At 40.0% G+C, this 16,459-nt stretch overlaps 2 protein-coding genes across 6 annotated transcripts in view; both read left to right on the top strand.

Annotated features, from left to right (window-relative positions):
* Nucleotides 1-8,196, top strand: part of LOC139753347 (fibronectin-like) — a 32,164-nt gene extending 23,968 nt beyond the window's left edge. The window contains exons 7-8 of the mRNA XM_071669702.1: nt 6,559-6,846; nt 7,344-8,196. Coding sequence (XP_071525803.1) covers nt 6,559-6,846; nt 7,344-7,918 — 863 coding nt within the window. The 3' untranslated portion in view covers nt 7,919-8,196. The remainder of the gene's footprint in view (nt 1-6,558; nt 6,847-7,343) is intronic.
* A 3,026-nt stretch (nt 8,197-11,222) lies between these two features.
* LOC139753348 (endoplasmic reticulum-Golgi intermediate compartment protein 3) overlaps nt 11,223-16,459 on the top strand; it is an 83,255-nt gene continuing 78,018 nt past the window's right edge. For 3 of the 5 annotated variants that reach the window (XR_011713690.1, XR_011713691.1, XM_071669705.1), the window contains exons 1-2: nt 11,223-11,268; nt 14,295-14,404. The gene's annotated coding sequence lies outside the window, so the exon portion shown is untranslated. Of the gene's footprint in view, nt 11,269-11,296; nt 11,442-14,294; nt 14,405-16,459 lie in introns of those variants that run through there. The other 2 variants (XM_071669703.1, XM_071669704.1) reach the window with 2 other exon arrangements.

The following is a 16,459-nucleotide window of genomic DNA, read 5'->3' as shown; positions in this document are numbered from 1 at the left end:
AGTCCCAATGTACAAAGGCAAAGGGGATAAAGTTGAGTGTTCAAATTACAGAGGTATAAGTTTGTTGAATATTCCTGGGAAATTATATGGGAGGGTATTGATTGAGAGGGTGAAGGCATGTACAGAGCATCAGATTGGGGAAGAGCAGTGTGGTTTCAGAAGTGGTAGAGGATGTGTGGATCAGGTGTCTGCTTCGAAGAAAGTATGTGAGAAATACTTAGAAAACAAATGGATCTGTATGTAGCATTTATGGATCTGGAGAAGGCATATGATAGAATTGAAAGAGACGCTCTGTGGAAGGTATTAAAAGTATATGGTGTGGGAGGTAAGTTCCTAGAAGCAGTGAAAAGTTTTTATCGAGAATGTAAGGCATGTGTACGAGTAGGAAGAGAGGAAATTGATTGGTTCTCAGTGAATGTCGGTTTGCGCCAGGGGTGCGTGATGTCTCCATGGTTGTTTAATTTCTTAATGGATTGGGTTGTTGTGGATGAGAGGGTTTGGGAAGTAAGTCAGTTGTTGTTCGCTGATGATAAAGCGCTGGTGGCTGATTCTGGTGAGAAACTGCAGAAGCTGGTGACTGAGTTTGGTAAAGTGTGTGAAAAAAGAAAGCCGAGAGAAAATGTGAATAAGAGCAAGGTTATTAGATTGAGAAGGGTTGAGGGACAAATAAACTGGAAGGTAAGGTTGAATGGAGAAGAACTGGAGGAAATGAAGTGTTATAGACATCTGGGAGTGGATTTGGCAGCGGATGGAACCATGGAAACGGAATGTGCGCGAGGGAGCGCTATGAAAAGACAACAAAGGCCACATTCGTTCACACTCAGTCTCTAGCTGTCATGTATAATGCACCGAAACCACAGCTCCCTTTCCACATCCACGCCTCACAGAACTTTCCATGGTTTACCCCAGACGCTTCACATGCCCTGGTTCAATCCACTGACAGCATGTCGACCCCGGTATACCACATCGTTCCAATTCACGCTATTCCTTGCACACCTTTCACCCTCCTGCATGTTCAGGCCCCGATCACTCAAAATCTTTTTCACTCCATCTTTCCACCTCCAATTTGGTCTCCCGCTTCTCGTTCCCTCCACCTCTGACACATATATCCTCTTGGTCAATCTTTCCTCACTCATTCTCTCCGTGTAACCAAAACATTTCAAAACACCCTCTTCTGCCCTCTCAACCACACTCTTTTTATTACACACATCTCTCTTACCCTTTCATTACTTACTCGATCAAACCACCTCACACCACATATTGTCCTCAAACATCTCATTTCCAACACATCCACCATCCTCCTCACAACTCTATGTATAGCCCACGTCTCGCAACCATATAACATTGTTGGAATCACTATTCCTTCAAACATACCCTTTTTGCTTTCCGAGATAATGTTCTCGACTTCCACACATTCTTCAACGCTCCCAGAACTTTCGCCCCCTCCCCCACCCTATGATTCACTTCCGCTTTCATGGCCGCTTTCATGGCTCCATCCGCTGCCAAATCCACACCCAGATATCTAAAACTATTCACTTCCTCCAGTTTTTCTCCATCCAAACTTACCTCTCAATTGACTTGTCCCTCAACCCTACTGTACCTAATAACCTTGCTCTTATTCACATTTACACTCAGCTTTGTTCTTTCACACACTTTACCAAACTCAGTCACCAGCTTCTGAGGTTTCTCACACGAATCAGCCACCAGCGCTTTATCATCAGCGAACAACAACTGACTCACTTCCCAAGCTCTCTCAATCACAACAGACTGCATACTGGCCCCTCTTTCCAAAACTCTTGCATTCACCTTCCTAACAGCCCCATCCATAAACAAATTAAATAACCATGGAGACATCACACACCTCTGCCGTAAACCAACATTTACTGAGAACCAATCACTTTCCTCTTTTCCTACACGTACACATGCCTTACATCCTCGATAAAAGCTTTTCACTGCTTCTAACAACTTGCCTTCCACACCATATATTCTTAATACCTTCCACAGAGCATATCTATCAACTCTATCATATGCCTTCTCCAAATCCATAAATGCTACATACAAATCCATTTGCTTTTCTAAGTATTTCTCACATACATTCTTCAAAGCAAACACCTGATCCACACATCCTCTACCACTTCTGAAACCACACTGCTCTTCCCAAATCTGATGCTCTGTACAAGCCTTCGTCCTCTCAATCAATACCCTCCCATATAATTTCCCATGAATACGCAACAAACTTATACCTCTGTAATTTGAGCACTCACTTTTATCCCCTTTGCCTTTGTACAATGGCACTATGCAAGCTTTTCGCCAATCCTCAGGCACCTCACTATAAGTCATACATTCATTGAATAACCTTACCAACCAGTCAACAATACAGTCACCCCCTTTTTTTAGATAAATTCCACTGCAATACCATCCAGACCCGCTGCTTGCCGACTTTCATCTTCCGCAAAGCTTTTACTACTTCTTCTCTCTTTACCAAACCACCTCGACCAAAACACCCTATATCTGCCACTCTATCATCAAACACATTCAAGAAACCTTCAAAATACTCACTCCATCTCCTTCTCACATCACCACTACTTGTTATCACCTCCCCATTAGCCCCCTTCACTTAAGTTCCCATTTGTTCCCTTATCTTACGCAATTTATTTACCTCCTTCCAAAACATCATTTTATTCTCCCTAAAATTTAATGATACTTTCTCACTCCAACTCTCATTTGTCCTCTTTTTCACTGCTTACACCTTTCTCTTGACCTCCTGCCTCTTTCTTTTATACATCTCCCACTCATTTGCATTATTTCCTTGCAAAAATCGTCCAAATACCTCTCTCTTCTCTGTCACTAATAATCTTATTCTTCATCCCACCACTCACTAACCTTTCTAGTCTGCCCACCTCCCACGCTTCTCATGCCACAAACATCTTTTGCGCAAGCCATCACTGCTTCCCTAAATACATCCCATTCCTCCCCCACTCCCCTTACGTCCTTTGTTCTCATCTTTTTCCATTCTGTACTCAGTCTCTCCTGGTACTTCCTCACACAAGTCTCCTTCCCAAGCTCACTTACTCTCACAACTCTCTTCACCCCAACATTCTCTCTTCTTTTCTGAAACCTCTACAAATCTTCACCTTCGCCTCCACAAGATAATGATCAGACATCCCTCCAGTTGCAACTCTCAGCACATTAACATCCAAAAGTCTCTCTCTCGCACGCCTGTCAATTAACACGTAATCCAATAACGCTCTCTGGCCATCTCTCCTACTTATATACGTATACTTATGTATATCTCTCTTTTTAAACAAGGTATTTCCAATCACCAGTACATTTTCAGTACACAAATCTACAAGCTCTTCACCATTTCCATTTACAACACTGAACACACCATGTATACCAATTATTCCCTCAACTGCCACATTACTCACCTTTGCATTCAAATCACCCAACACTATAACCCGGTCTCGTGCATCAAAACTACAAACACACTCACTCAGCTGCTCCCAAAACACTTGCCTCTCTCATGATCTTTTTTCTCATGCCCAGGTGCATATGCACCAAAAGTCACCGATCTCTCTCCATCCACTTTCAGTTCTACCCATGTCAATCTAGAGTTTACTTTCTTACACTCTATCACATACTCCCACCACTCCTGTTTCGGAGGTAGTGCTACTCCTTCCCTTGCTCTTGTCCTCTCACTAACCCCTGACTTTACTCCTAAGATATTCCCAAACCACTCTTTCCCTTTACCCTTGAGCTTCGTTTCACTCAGAGCCGAAACATCCAGGTTTCTTTCCTCATCCTTTTTTCTCATCTTGGTTACATCCAAACACATTTAGACCCCCCAATCTGAGCCTTCGAGGAGGATGAGCACTCCCCGCCTTGCTCCTTCTGTTACCCATTTTATAAAGTTAAAATACAAGGAGGTGAGGGGTTTCTAGCCCCTCGCTCCCGTCCCCTTTAGTCGTCTTCTACGACATATGAGGAATGCGTGGGAAGTATTCTTTCTCCCTTATCTCCTATTCATTTATCTATCATACTTTGTAGGTTTCCCGCGTTAGCAAGGTAGCGCAAGGAAACAGACGAAAGAATGGCCCAACCCACCCACATACGCATGTATATACATACACGTCCTCATACGCACATATACATACCTATACATTTCTACGTATAAATACATACATATATATATATATATATATATATATATATATATATATATATATATATATATATATATATATATATATATATATATATGTATATATATATATATATATATATATATATATATATATATATATATATATATATATATATATATATATATATGTGTGTGTAAGGCATGTGTACGTGTAGGAAGAGAGGAAAGTGATTGGTTCTCAGTGAATGTAGGTTTGCGGCAGGGGTGTGTGATGTCTCCATGGTTGTTTAATTTGTTTATGGATGGGGTTGTTAGGGAGGTGAATGCAAGAGTTTTGGAGAGAGGGGCAAGTATGAAGTCTGTTGGGGATGAGAGAGCTTGGGAAGTGAGTCAGTTGTTCGCTGATGATACAGCGCTGGTGGCTGATTCATGTGAGAAACTGCAGAAGCTGGTGACTGAGTTTCGTAAAGTGTGTGAAAGAAGAAAGTTAAGAGTAAATGTGAATAAGAGCAAGGTTATTAGGTACAGTAGGGTTGAGGGTCAAGTCAATTGGGAGGTGAGTTTGAATGGAGAAAAACTGGAGGAAGTGAAGTGTTTTAGATATCTGGGAGTGGATCTGGCAGCGGATGGAACCATGGAAGCGGAAGTGGATCATAGGGTGGGGGAGGGGGCGAAAATTCTGGGAGCCTTGAAGAATGTGTGGAAGTCGAGAACATTATCTCGGAGAGCAAAAATGGGTATGTTTGAAGGAATAGTGGTTCCAACAATGTTGTATGGTTGCGAGACGTGGGCTATGGATAGAGTTGTGCGCAGGAGGATGGATGTGCTGGAAATGAGATGTTTGAGGACAATTTGTGGTGTGAGGTGGTTTGATCGAGTAAGTAACGTAAGGGTAAGAGAGATGTGTGGAAATAAAAAGAGCGTGGTTGAGAGAGCAGAGGAGAGTGTTTTGAAGTGGTTCGGGCACATGGAGAGAATGAGTGAGGAAAGATTGACCAAGAGAATATATGTGTCGGAGGTGGAGGGAACGAGGAGAAGAGGGAGACCAAATTGGAGGTGGAAAGATGGAGTGAAAAAGATTTTGTGTGATCGGGGCCTGAACATGCAGGAGGGTGAAAGGAGGGCAAGGAATAGAGTGAATTGGAGCGATGTGGTATACCGGGGTTGACGTGCTGTCAGTGGATTGAATCAAGGCATGTGAAGCGTCTGGGGTAAACCATGGAAAGCTGTGTAGGTATGTATATTTGCGTGTGTGGAAGTATGTATATACATGTGTATGGGGGTGGGTTGGGCCATTTCTTTCGTCTGTTTCCTTGCGCTACCTCGCAAACGCGGGAGACAGCGACAAAGCAAAAAAAAAAAAGAAAAAAGAAAATATATTTCACATAATTCCCTCCAACAGCCAGGATTCGAAAACTGGACTTTTTGCATGGTAAACGGAAACGCTAAACTATGACCGCCCCTGATTGGGAAATGACTATTCAATTACAGGCTGATGGGATTTTGACCTGTGTAGATCCAGTTGCTCGTGGATTCATGGATGTATCATGTCTTCTATGAAAGTGCACTCTTATGTGCACTACATTCGTGTTTTCATATATATGGGAAAACCTCCACTGTGACATGCTGAAAGGGGATTCTTTTCTACACATCTTAAAATTTGTGTCCCTGATTCTGTTTCCATAAAAATCAAAAATCCTCGTAGACTGTTTCTTTATAACTAAAATGTCCCATCATCTAATTTGAGGACTGTGTGTAACCCTACTTACTGCACTACCCTGCTTGCTACTTCCTTACTTCTGCTGAACATTTCCTCTGGCACAATGCAATTCTTTTGAAGATTATGTACAATCATTGCAATAACCTGTCCCGTTATGTATCATCTGAATTTGCCATACATCAGTATTTCCTGAAACTTAAATGTTATCCCTGTTATGTATCCTTTCAAACACATTAGGTTAGATCCTTTCGTATTGGTAAGTTTTGTCTTCAGAACTCCATCAATATTGCGTTTGTTTTCCCTGATTTGGTACTTGAACTGTACATCCTTCCCATTAAATTCTAGTACACCTGCGTTCGCGTATATAGCTTGTGTGTGTATGCGTATGCATATATGAACGTGTTTTAATCCGCATTCTTTGAACTGAAACTGTGCTTAATTTTTTGTGATAGTACAACTGGCTTCTATAAATCTCTGTAAAATATACTGTAATAAAAATTTTGGTTCATCATAACAGTTTCCACATGAAATTACTGAATTAACTTGAATCAGCGGTAATGGGAATTATTAAAAAAATAATTTCTGCAAGAAAATGTTAATTTTTTGACTGAATTACAAGGTGATAAAATCTTTTGCGGTAGGCTAGATATAAATTTTAAAACGTTGTATACTGATATCTGGTGTGTATGGACAGAGCCCGATTCACTGCCCAGCGTCGTTGCGAAGCCCGGTGGTACGGACGCCATTGATGTTTCCTGGGGTGCGAACGAGGACGATTCCTGTGCTGGACACTTCCAGATCTGCTGGGTGGATGGCGTCCATCCGGTGGAGATATGTGAGAACATCACTACTGGCGGTGACAACAACTTTACCATCACCGACCTCCTCCCCTGCACCCACTACGATATCGCCATCACTGTGGTGTCTCCAGGAGGCCTCACCAGTATACCCACTAACAACGCCACCTCCACTCAAGATGTCGGTAAGTAAACTTTCCGCATGCCTCACCAGCGGCCGTCTCGCTAGGTGAGTCGCTAAGTCTCAGTCGATGTCTAGCAGTTATTTACACAGGTAACGTTAACGGCCAGGTAATGGAGAACATCTTTCCAAGTAACAAAATGACTGGCATGTAGTAAAATCCTTCTTATTTAGGAAAATCGAACTGAATCTTTCTTAACCATATTGCAGTCATGATTTTTAATTATTCCTGTTAGTATTTCTGAGGCTCTTAATGTTCTACAAAGTAACATTAATTTGTTCAAAGCAGCAGCAAGAGCTCTTTCTATACTTGCATCAAATATTTCTTTAATTCATATCTAGATGATTTTGATATGCATGTCAGATTCGAACGTTTGTTAGAAAAACTGTATTGCTGTGTTTCAATTTTGATTTTAAGTTACATGTGAAAGAGAATAAGATCAATGAGGTTCTCTTCATGCAGCTATTGAAAGGATACAAACAAGTGTTACATTTCCTCAGCTCCTGGGCCCGTGGTTGACCTTAAGGTGAAGTCGATCAGCACCGATCAACTGACCATTACCTACGATCCACCGCGGAGCCACCCTCAGTGCGTGAAGGAGTATGATATTGAAGTTATCGACCAAGACCAAACGCGGGAACAAACCCTTCGAAGGGTGACACCCTACATGGATGACACCATCACCGGCCTGAAGGCGTGCACTCACTACCTCGTCAAGGTGCGTGCCGTGTCTCCAACTGGCAAGAAGGGTCCCTGGGTCGATGTCACCAACGTAACTTCTGTTGCAACGCCCTCAGAGCCTCAGGTATTTGGAATGAGCGACGTCACCGAAACCTCTATTTCGCTCCAGTGGTTCCAGCCAGCTACTAACCCCCGCTGCGCCACCCAGTATGTGTTACAATGGGAGGGTGACGGCACCAGCGAGAGCGTAACAATTTCCGGGGTATCCGACTTCAAACTTACATACACGGTTGAAGGGCTGAAGGCTTGTGTTGAGTATACCTTCACCGTCAAGGCCAAGTCCAGCACCGACGAAAGTGCTCCCGTACAGCTTACACAGAGCACCAGGTGCTAGGTGTACCTAGCCTCGATACCTACGTGTTCCTAGCATAAACATCCAGTCCAGGAAATCATCGCCATATTGAGCTTGAGACTGAAGTCTCTCAATCCTGAACCCCTTCATTATCAGGGAGGTGTGAAGTTAGGCTGTGTTCCAAGTACCTGCAATTCGTTGCAAGGATCGCCAGTCTCTACCCTCTGATACATGACTACGATGTTTCATTATTATCAAGAGTGTATAAAAGCCCTATTGTATTTTTATATTCCTTATGACAAATAAAGTAAACAAACTTATTTCCAAATTTTTATAGGTTTTTTATATAAAATTGTTGTGGCATGACCCAGCAGACCTTTCAGTAGAAGAGAATTGCTGAAAAAGAACGGGTCAACAGTAGAAGTGGTTAAAAGATTCACTCGAATATCAGAGAGGAAAGTCTGGAAGAATGTTAGTTTTGGGAATACGAAGAACGGACAGACACTTTGCCAGTGATAATCCAAAAAAACAACAGCAGAGAAAAAAAAATAAAACTAAAGCAAACCACACTCCACTAAAGGGCGAAATCTCCAATTCAACTAAATGATATTTCACTGGAATTATGGGGTATCATCGAAAATTCTGCAAATAAATGTCAAGCAATTCACAGTTGCGTACGATAGTGTGGAAAATGACCAAGTTCAATTTAACCTGATGGTCCACTCTAGCGCCGATTCCTGAGTATCATACCAAGAACATTGTTGTAAAGTGATATAAACATTTACAGCAATAGTAGCCAAGGTATCCAGTGTAGTCACGGATGATATGTTGGATTTTTTAATTCCTTGTTAAATGTGATGAGACTCTGTGCCGCACACATTTGTGTAATTTTGTCGCCTTTGGTGCCTCGTAACTCTAAACTTAGTAATTCTAAGTTAAATTCATCGTTGAGATACTGGATATTTTGAGAACTGATAACTTTGACCATAACTTTCAGTATGTGATAGCTTGACCCTAGCGATATGAATGAGAGTTCTCAAATGCAGTTCGCCGAAATTGATCCTCTATAGTTACTTTCCAAATGAACTGCATTTCCCAGTTATAAGAGCAGAAAAAACAAAGATCATTATCAGTCTCTCTCATCACGTTTCCTGTTATCTTTCTCATGAGTAATACGTCAGCGTGGTTTATCGATGGGGCTGCACAACACAGTTGTCAGCGAAACCAGCTGAAGGCAGGAGATGAATACCATTGCGTACGTTTTACAAGGCACTAGTCGAGTAGCATGACGGAATATTTTTGCGCACCTAAACAAATTCAACAAATTAAACAAAATCAGTAATTAATATCCTAAGCTGAACGTCCACTGAATGGGTAATGCAAACATACTAAACTAAACAGAAAAATCTTGACTAATAAGCTATTAATCATTATAGAAAAATTGTTGCAATACTAACGAGAAATCAATCTAACCTTAACCCTTTATACAGAAAACAAAGTCTGGCCAGCGGTTCACATGTTCACAGGCTGATAGAAATTAGGGCGAGTCGGTAATTCAAGACTACTAGAGCGTTGACTCACGTGCTCCAGACTATCCCTAAGGGATGTAGTAACCAGGCTCCTTGACGTACGGTTTAGAGCCATACGGACTTCAAACAAAATGACATCCATCCTTGGTGTCAGGGGGAAAAAAAAAAAAGTTTTCAGCCGTCCACGATCCTTCAGCCGTTCACGAGAAGCCACACTTGGTCTCCTCTAGTGAACACCATGTCATCAAACTCTTCAAGCTTAATACTAGGGAACAACTATGGAAGATTAAAACAGCTCCAATCACTCCTCTGTCCCTGATATACAATTTTTTTCCCTAAACTGTAGCTTTATACACCTTTAGAGATTTTGCTAGTGACCAGTCAAAATCATCATAACTCACAACACTTATAATCCAAGGCAAATGACAAATTACAACCTCTTCTAAGGATAACAATGGCACCCAATAACAGATGGTTTATCATGAGCCCAACACTTGTCGCTCGTATAATACAGTACATATATTATATAAAAACGGCTAATATAAATGACCAATGCACAAAATGTGTAGAAAAGAATTAAAAACATGAGACAACTTACAATTATTGGTAGTAAGGTTGTACAGTAGGTCCACACACGATCTTCCATTCCATCGTGCTGCCTGCAATTACCACATATAATCACAGCAATAAGAAGATACAAAGGTCCTTGAAAACTTGAATGCTTCCAGCCTTGGACGATCTAATATTAGCTTGATCTGGTGTGAATCTGTTGTCATGTCATCTGTTTGTATATTGCCTCCCATTTACTCATTACAATACTAGTTAGCCAATCACGTACTCTCACATGTTTCACCGAAAGCAATCACATGTCTGTCATCGACTTGCTATACAGTTGTATATAAAATAGTTGTGTATTATGCAATTGTGGTGGCGAAGATAAGCAAAACCGCCTCTTATAATCAATTTGTTAAAATGCATAAGTCGAAACAATATATGAATGAGATAATGGTTACATTGTGACATTAACGTGGCATAAACTGAAACGGTTATAGAAAAATCCGAAATGCGCTTTAGGGAATGACTTTTTTATCTTTTGGAAGCCAAGGTATTAAGTATACAACACCAACATGATGTTCATTGCATAAATAAAACTCCTAAACTTACAACGTTTAAATAATGATATAATCATCAAGGGAGTATGACTGTTTCAAACAAGCCATATTCCCTTCTGTACTAAATAAATAATGGGTTTGTTAGGAGAGCGAGGATTGTACGCTCAGCCCCTGGCCAAGTTTCCCTTTCCCTTTAAGCATAATGTAAGTAACGCATCTAAACCTCTCTCTCAGTCACGTACATCATACATTTCAGTAAGAGTTAAGAACATTTAGATTTTCATCATGATGTTCTTGGTTAGTATCAGCACAGAGCACCTGGAGCAATGTCGGCTTCAAAGAGTTCACTGGAAGTTTGTTCGACAGAAGGGTTAGGATAGGCTGGCATCATACACAACAACATCAGACGAGTAATGCCATATACTATAGTGCTAAATATGCATTCGAAATTGTGATAGCATTTTCTCTGAACGAATAAAAGCATATAATTTTTACGTCGATAACACGTGATGACGTGCTATTTCAGGGCAAGTTACCCAGCCATTAGATGTGAAGCAGCAAGAACCTAATTTCTGTTATTGTGCTTTGCATTGGAACAAACCAAATTAACAATGCCAATACAGCATATTCTCCTCAGTGTATATAAATTGATTCATGACTAACGATTCGAGGTACTAAAAGGTTATATCTACATTGCGCAATGCGAGTGATTATGTTTTAATGGCGTTTGTTTACAACGTTTGTTTACGTGGTAAGGAGTACTTATTTTTCAATAATAGTTATATGCTTTTGGGCGGTCTAACCTCAGAGATATTTTTAAGATATCTACACATAATATTTTTGTCATTTGAATAACTTACATATGTATTCAAACCGCGAAATGTGTATTGTGAAGATGCCAGATTATGCCGCCTGGTTTGACAGGTATTTGCCGAATATTTCCTTGATTCTATCATTAGGCGGCTGGGTATGCATGAATATGGAGTTACTAACTTTGTATATTATTGACAGAAAATTGGGCTGATCGAACAAAGTTTTAGTGAAAACATTTTAGTGGTCATATGTTTTATGTAGCCCAATGATATCAAGAGTTGCAGAAGTCGTAATGATACTGGTTATTTCCTTGGAATTCATTGGAATACAGATTTCATTTAACAACATATCATTTTTACGTGAAATATATGGTTTATAAGTTTACTGCTGCAATAGTTTATTTTTGAAGTCGTACTGGTTATTTTGCCGTCAAGACGGCAGTTCATCGATGCTGGTGTATATTTTTCCATATGCCGTCTACTACTGAATTTTGTCGGATTACTATTATTGAGTTACGATTAGGTATGAGGTATATTAAATTTACGTTGAGGCACGACACTCTTGGGACTATGGATAAGAACTCTACGATGATGCACCTGATCTTGGTGAAAGTTGAGCTGTTAACTCAAGTTAATGATTGGTTGAATTTCCAGATTAACTGATCATTCAAACGTGAAATGGATATAAAGTGATTTATGTTTTACAATGGTAGGATGGTGTTTGGAGCAGGGATGGACATGGGAGGACATGCAAATACGTGCCACCGACCTAATTCCTAAGCTGTAGTGTAGTATATTTACGTGTTTACATCTTATTTTTTCATGTAAGGAATGGTACTGCATTATAGTTTGTTGAGTTTCATCATAATCATCCATTCTTTGCATACTTTAGGGCATGTGGCTTTTCTGATAAAATGAAAATTTAGATTCATAGAAATCCAATCTTGTATCATGCCTATCCATACCCTCTCCCTTTCCCAAAGTGGGTGCCCAGTTTGGAAATGCCATTTTCATCGCTGTTTTTGAGCATAAAATGTATAATGCAAAGAATGATTTAGAGCACCATAAATGATTTTCCTAAAGTGTCAGAGGTATTACTAAAGTTGAAATTATGAAGTTTAACCAGAGGCATAATACCATTTGATGCACAATTGCCAACATATTGGATAAATGATAACAGTGAAAAGCTTTTCAGTTAATTATTATTCTAGGAACTCCATGGAAATATACAATAGATTTGCAAGGAGAAATTATAATGGGAACCCCTACACTTGGTAGAAGGGATTTGTAACTTTTCTTGAATTAGATACAGTGTCAAGTGACATTCCTGTAGTAATAAATAAGAAGATTAGGGTTCTAAACCTTTGGGAAAGTGTGGGGTTATTTTACTTGAAAGTAGGCAAAACACTGAGAAATCTGCTGAAATTGTAAAAATTCAGCTCTTTCCCCATCCTTTACCCTAGATTTTCAATGGTATTGTCAAAGTGAATTTTCTGTAGTAGAATATCAAAATTTCTATCTGGTTGTATAGTTTAACAAAATAAACTCTCATGGTGCGCCAGTGTTGTATTGTCTGTTTTAACTTTCTTCATGTGGTGAATAGTATTTCCTGGTAGTTTGTTTACTGGCAGCATGGGGGAAAATGTGACCTGGAATGGTTTTATTTGCTTAAATTGTTTATCAATAAACAAACTACCAAACGAGTGTTTACCATGAGCTGGATGTCATAATGAACACCATTAAGTAGTTATGTGTTAACCGAAACAATAAGAATCAAGGTTACTCATGGCTGTTAGGGCAAATTGAATGAGATTTACATGGGTTCTGTAGATTTTGTCTGATACTTCACCTACTTTTACAATAATTGACTAACCCAAAGTTTCTTCAGAGCTTCGTTGTCCTTCCCAAATTTCCATTTACCATTGAAGGATTCTTTAATCATATCTCTACCCTTTTAAGTTACTTGTAATTGTTAGGGGTTCATTGATATGATTTTTATTCCCTCTCTAAATTGTTTGACTTACAAATTCTCCCAAGCTAACTCCAAAACTTGATTTATTTGCCCTGTGCTGCAATGTTGGTTCACTTTTCCTATTCTGTAGGCATTACTTTGGTTTTGGCTCCTGGGAGCTGGCTGCTTGTGCACCCCCACCCATAAATAGATCACACAATACTTAGCAAACTGTCGCATCACATGATTACTGTGTAGCTGTTGAAAACTCTCTACTTTCACAAGTCTTTCCTTATGAGTAACTGTGACTTGGCACATTTTAAATGATTGGTTTTTCACTTCCTCCAAAATTGTAAATTTTTTGCCTTGTCTTCTTTTTTCCTTTCATAATCCTTTTTATATTTCAGTTAAGACCCAGCCTTGATGTGGACTTTTGTCTGTGACTGGAGCCTCCAATGTAGAAAAAGAAAAAAGTAAAACACTACTCTAGATTTACTGACTTTTGCTAAAGAAGAAAGATTTTGCACATATCTGAATTCATAGCAACATCAGATCTGATGAACAGAAAAATGAATTTTGATTTTACTTCATCCAATGGAAGTCATTTGAGAGCACCCATAGTCATCTTGAAGAGCAGGGACAGTAGTAGGTTAAAACAGTCTAAACCAATCAACCTTACCTGACTCCTGATCCAAGCATACCTCAGTGAAAGTAATAATTATATTCATAAAACTCCATGTCCATTAGTAAAGGCTGTATCATTAGGAGTGTGGTCTTGTTAAGGAACTCATTTCAAAGGAGTGTGCATCTCCCTGCTTCTGGAAGTAGCACAGCTTAGGCTACATGAGCCTTTAGAATGATTCAGGTTAAGACCGGGACTGTTTCATTGAAATTGGTTGTGGGGTAATTATAGATAGATGAAAAATTGAATGACTGTACTGTGGCCAAATAAGGTATTTTGATGCATTTGCTTCTATATATCCTAGACTTTTACATGTGTTTCTTTCATTTCAGAATGGGAAACAGAATATTTGAATGACGTACACCTTCCTCTACTTTTCCACCACCACCCCTCTAGGGAATCAACAAATAAACACTTTAGCGGCATACCACGGCCACATAAGGTACGTTAGCTCACTTGTTTTTATATTCTCTGTTATCATATGTGCATTTGTTTCATTTTGCAGTGTGAAACAAATGTGAATGATGCACATCATTTTCTACCTTTCCTCTGCTACTCCTGTGGGTTTGGGATCCATGTGTACGTTATATGACAGCCAAAAAAGTATGTTAGTACTTGGTTGTCTGTATCCTTTACTTTTACAAGTATTTCTTTCATTTCATAGTATGAAGCAGAAAATTTGAATGATGCACACATTACTCCACTACCCTTCCTAGGATCTGTGCCTATAATTCGTTGTTTTACCACAACCATAAAAGGTATGTTAACTGAATTTATTTTTTATTTGCCCCCTAGTTTTTCATTTTTCTTTCATAATGGGAAAAAGATAGCTTTGTCCAAATTGTGGGTGACTTACAGAAGGTCGCATGGATGTTCATTGGTTCCGGATTGATGAGGGTTTGGTAAACTTGTAGAGGTACTTAGACAAGCATTAGAGCTGGTTTAATATATGGCTGATGAAGTGCAACGAGTGCAGCGAGTTTAAATGCAAAGTAATGAAAACTAGACCCAGTAAAGGAAGGAGTTCATGTAATCTAGCAGGTAACAAGTTACACAAGTTTGTGAAATGGACTTGTGGGTTGATGTTGTACTAACCTTTTGTCATTGTAATGGAGTTACATGGAGTAGTTAGAGGCCTTCAGGATGACTTATTCACAACCTTTAAGGATTTAAACCAGTCTTAGGATGTCAACAGTGAACATTTCTTCAAGAGATGCAAGGATAGAACAACCAGATGCTGCAACATAAAGTCATGCAAGAAACTTTTTTGAAAAAATGTTAAGAAGTATAGTGGAAGAGTAGTGGATGAATGGTATAAACTAAGTGGTGAAATTGTGGATATGGACAGCATAACAAAGTTTGTAAAGTTGTATAATGGAAAAAGTATAAGAGATGGGGCCTTACAAGTGAAAAACTCCTTTCCTCTACAGCATAGTTATGGACCTTCCTTAGTGCAATGGTTAATTTTGTGACCCATGAATTTCATCAGCCCATGTTTGAGTTCTTGACATATGTTTAAGTTTTTTATTTATATTTATTTTATTATACTTTGTCGCTGTCTCCCGCGTTTGTGAGGTAGCGCAAGGAAACAGACGAAAGAAATGGCCCAACCCCCCCATACACATGTATATACATACGTCCACACACGTAAATATACACACCTACACAGCTTTCCATGGTTTACCCCAGACGCTTCACATGCCTTGATTCAATCCACTGACAGCACGTCAACCCCGGTATACCACATCGCTCCAATTCACTCTATTCCTTGCCCTCCTTTCACCCTCCTGCATGTTCAGGCCCCGATCACACAAAATCTTTTTCACTCCATCTTTCCACCTCCAATTTGGTCTCCCTCTTCTCCTCATTCCCTCCACCTCCGACACATATATCCTCTTGGTCAATCTTTCCTCACTCATTCTCTCCATGTGCCCAAACCACTTCAAAACACCCTCTTCTGCTCTCTCAACCACGCTCCTTTTATTTCCACACATCTCTCTTACCCTTACGTTACTCACTCGATCAAACCACCTCACACCACACATTGTCCTCAAACATCTCATTTCCAGCACATCCATCCTCCTGCGCACAACTCTATCCATAGCCCACGCCTCGCAACCATACAACATTGTTGGAACCACTATTCCTTCAAACATACCCATTTTTGCTTTCCGAGATAATGTTCTCGACTTCCACACATTCTTCAAGGCCCCCAGAATTTTCGCCCCCTCCCCCACCCTATGATCCACTTCTGCTTCCATGGTTCCATCCGCTGCCAGATCCACTCCCAGATATCTAAAACACTTCACTTCCTCCAGTTTTTCTCCATTCAAACTCACCTCCCAATTGACTTGACCCTCAACCCTACTGTACCTAATAACCTTGCTCTTATTCACATTTACTCTTAACTTTCTTCTTCCACACACTTTACCAAACTCAGTCACCACCTTCTGCAGTTTCTCACATGAATCAGCCACCAGCGCTGTATCATCAGCGA

This window comes from Panulirus ornatus, chromosome 14, assembly GCF_036320965.1.
Source record: "Panulirus ornatus isolate Po-2019 chromosome 14, ASM3632096v1, whole genome shotgun sequence".
Lineage (NCBI taxonomy): Eukaryota > Metazoa > Arthropoda > Malacostraca > Decapoda > Palinuridae > Panulirus > Panulirus ornatus.
The sequence above is the reverse complement of the archived record's forward strand: the minus strand, read 5'-3'. Positions and strand labels throughout refer to the sequence as shown.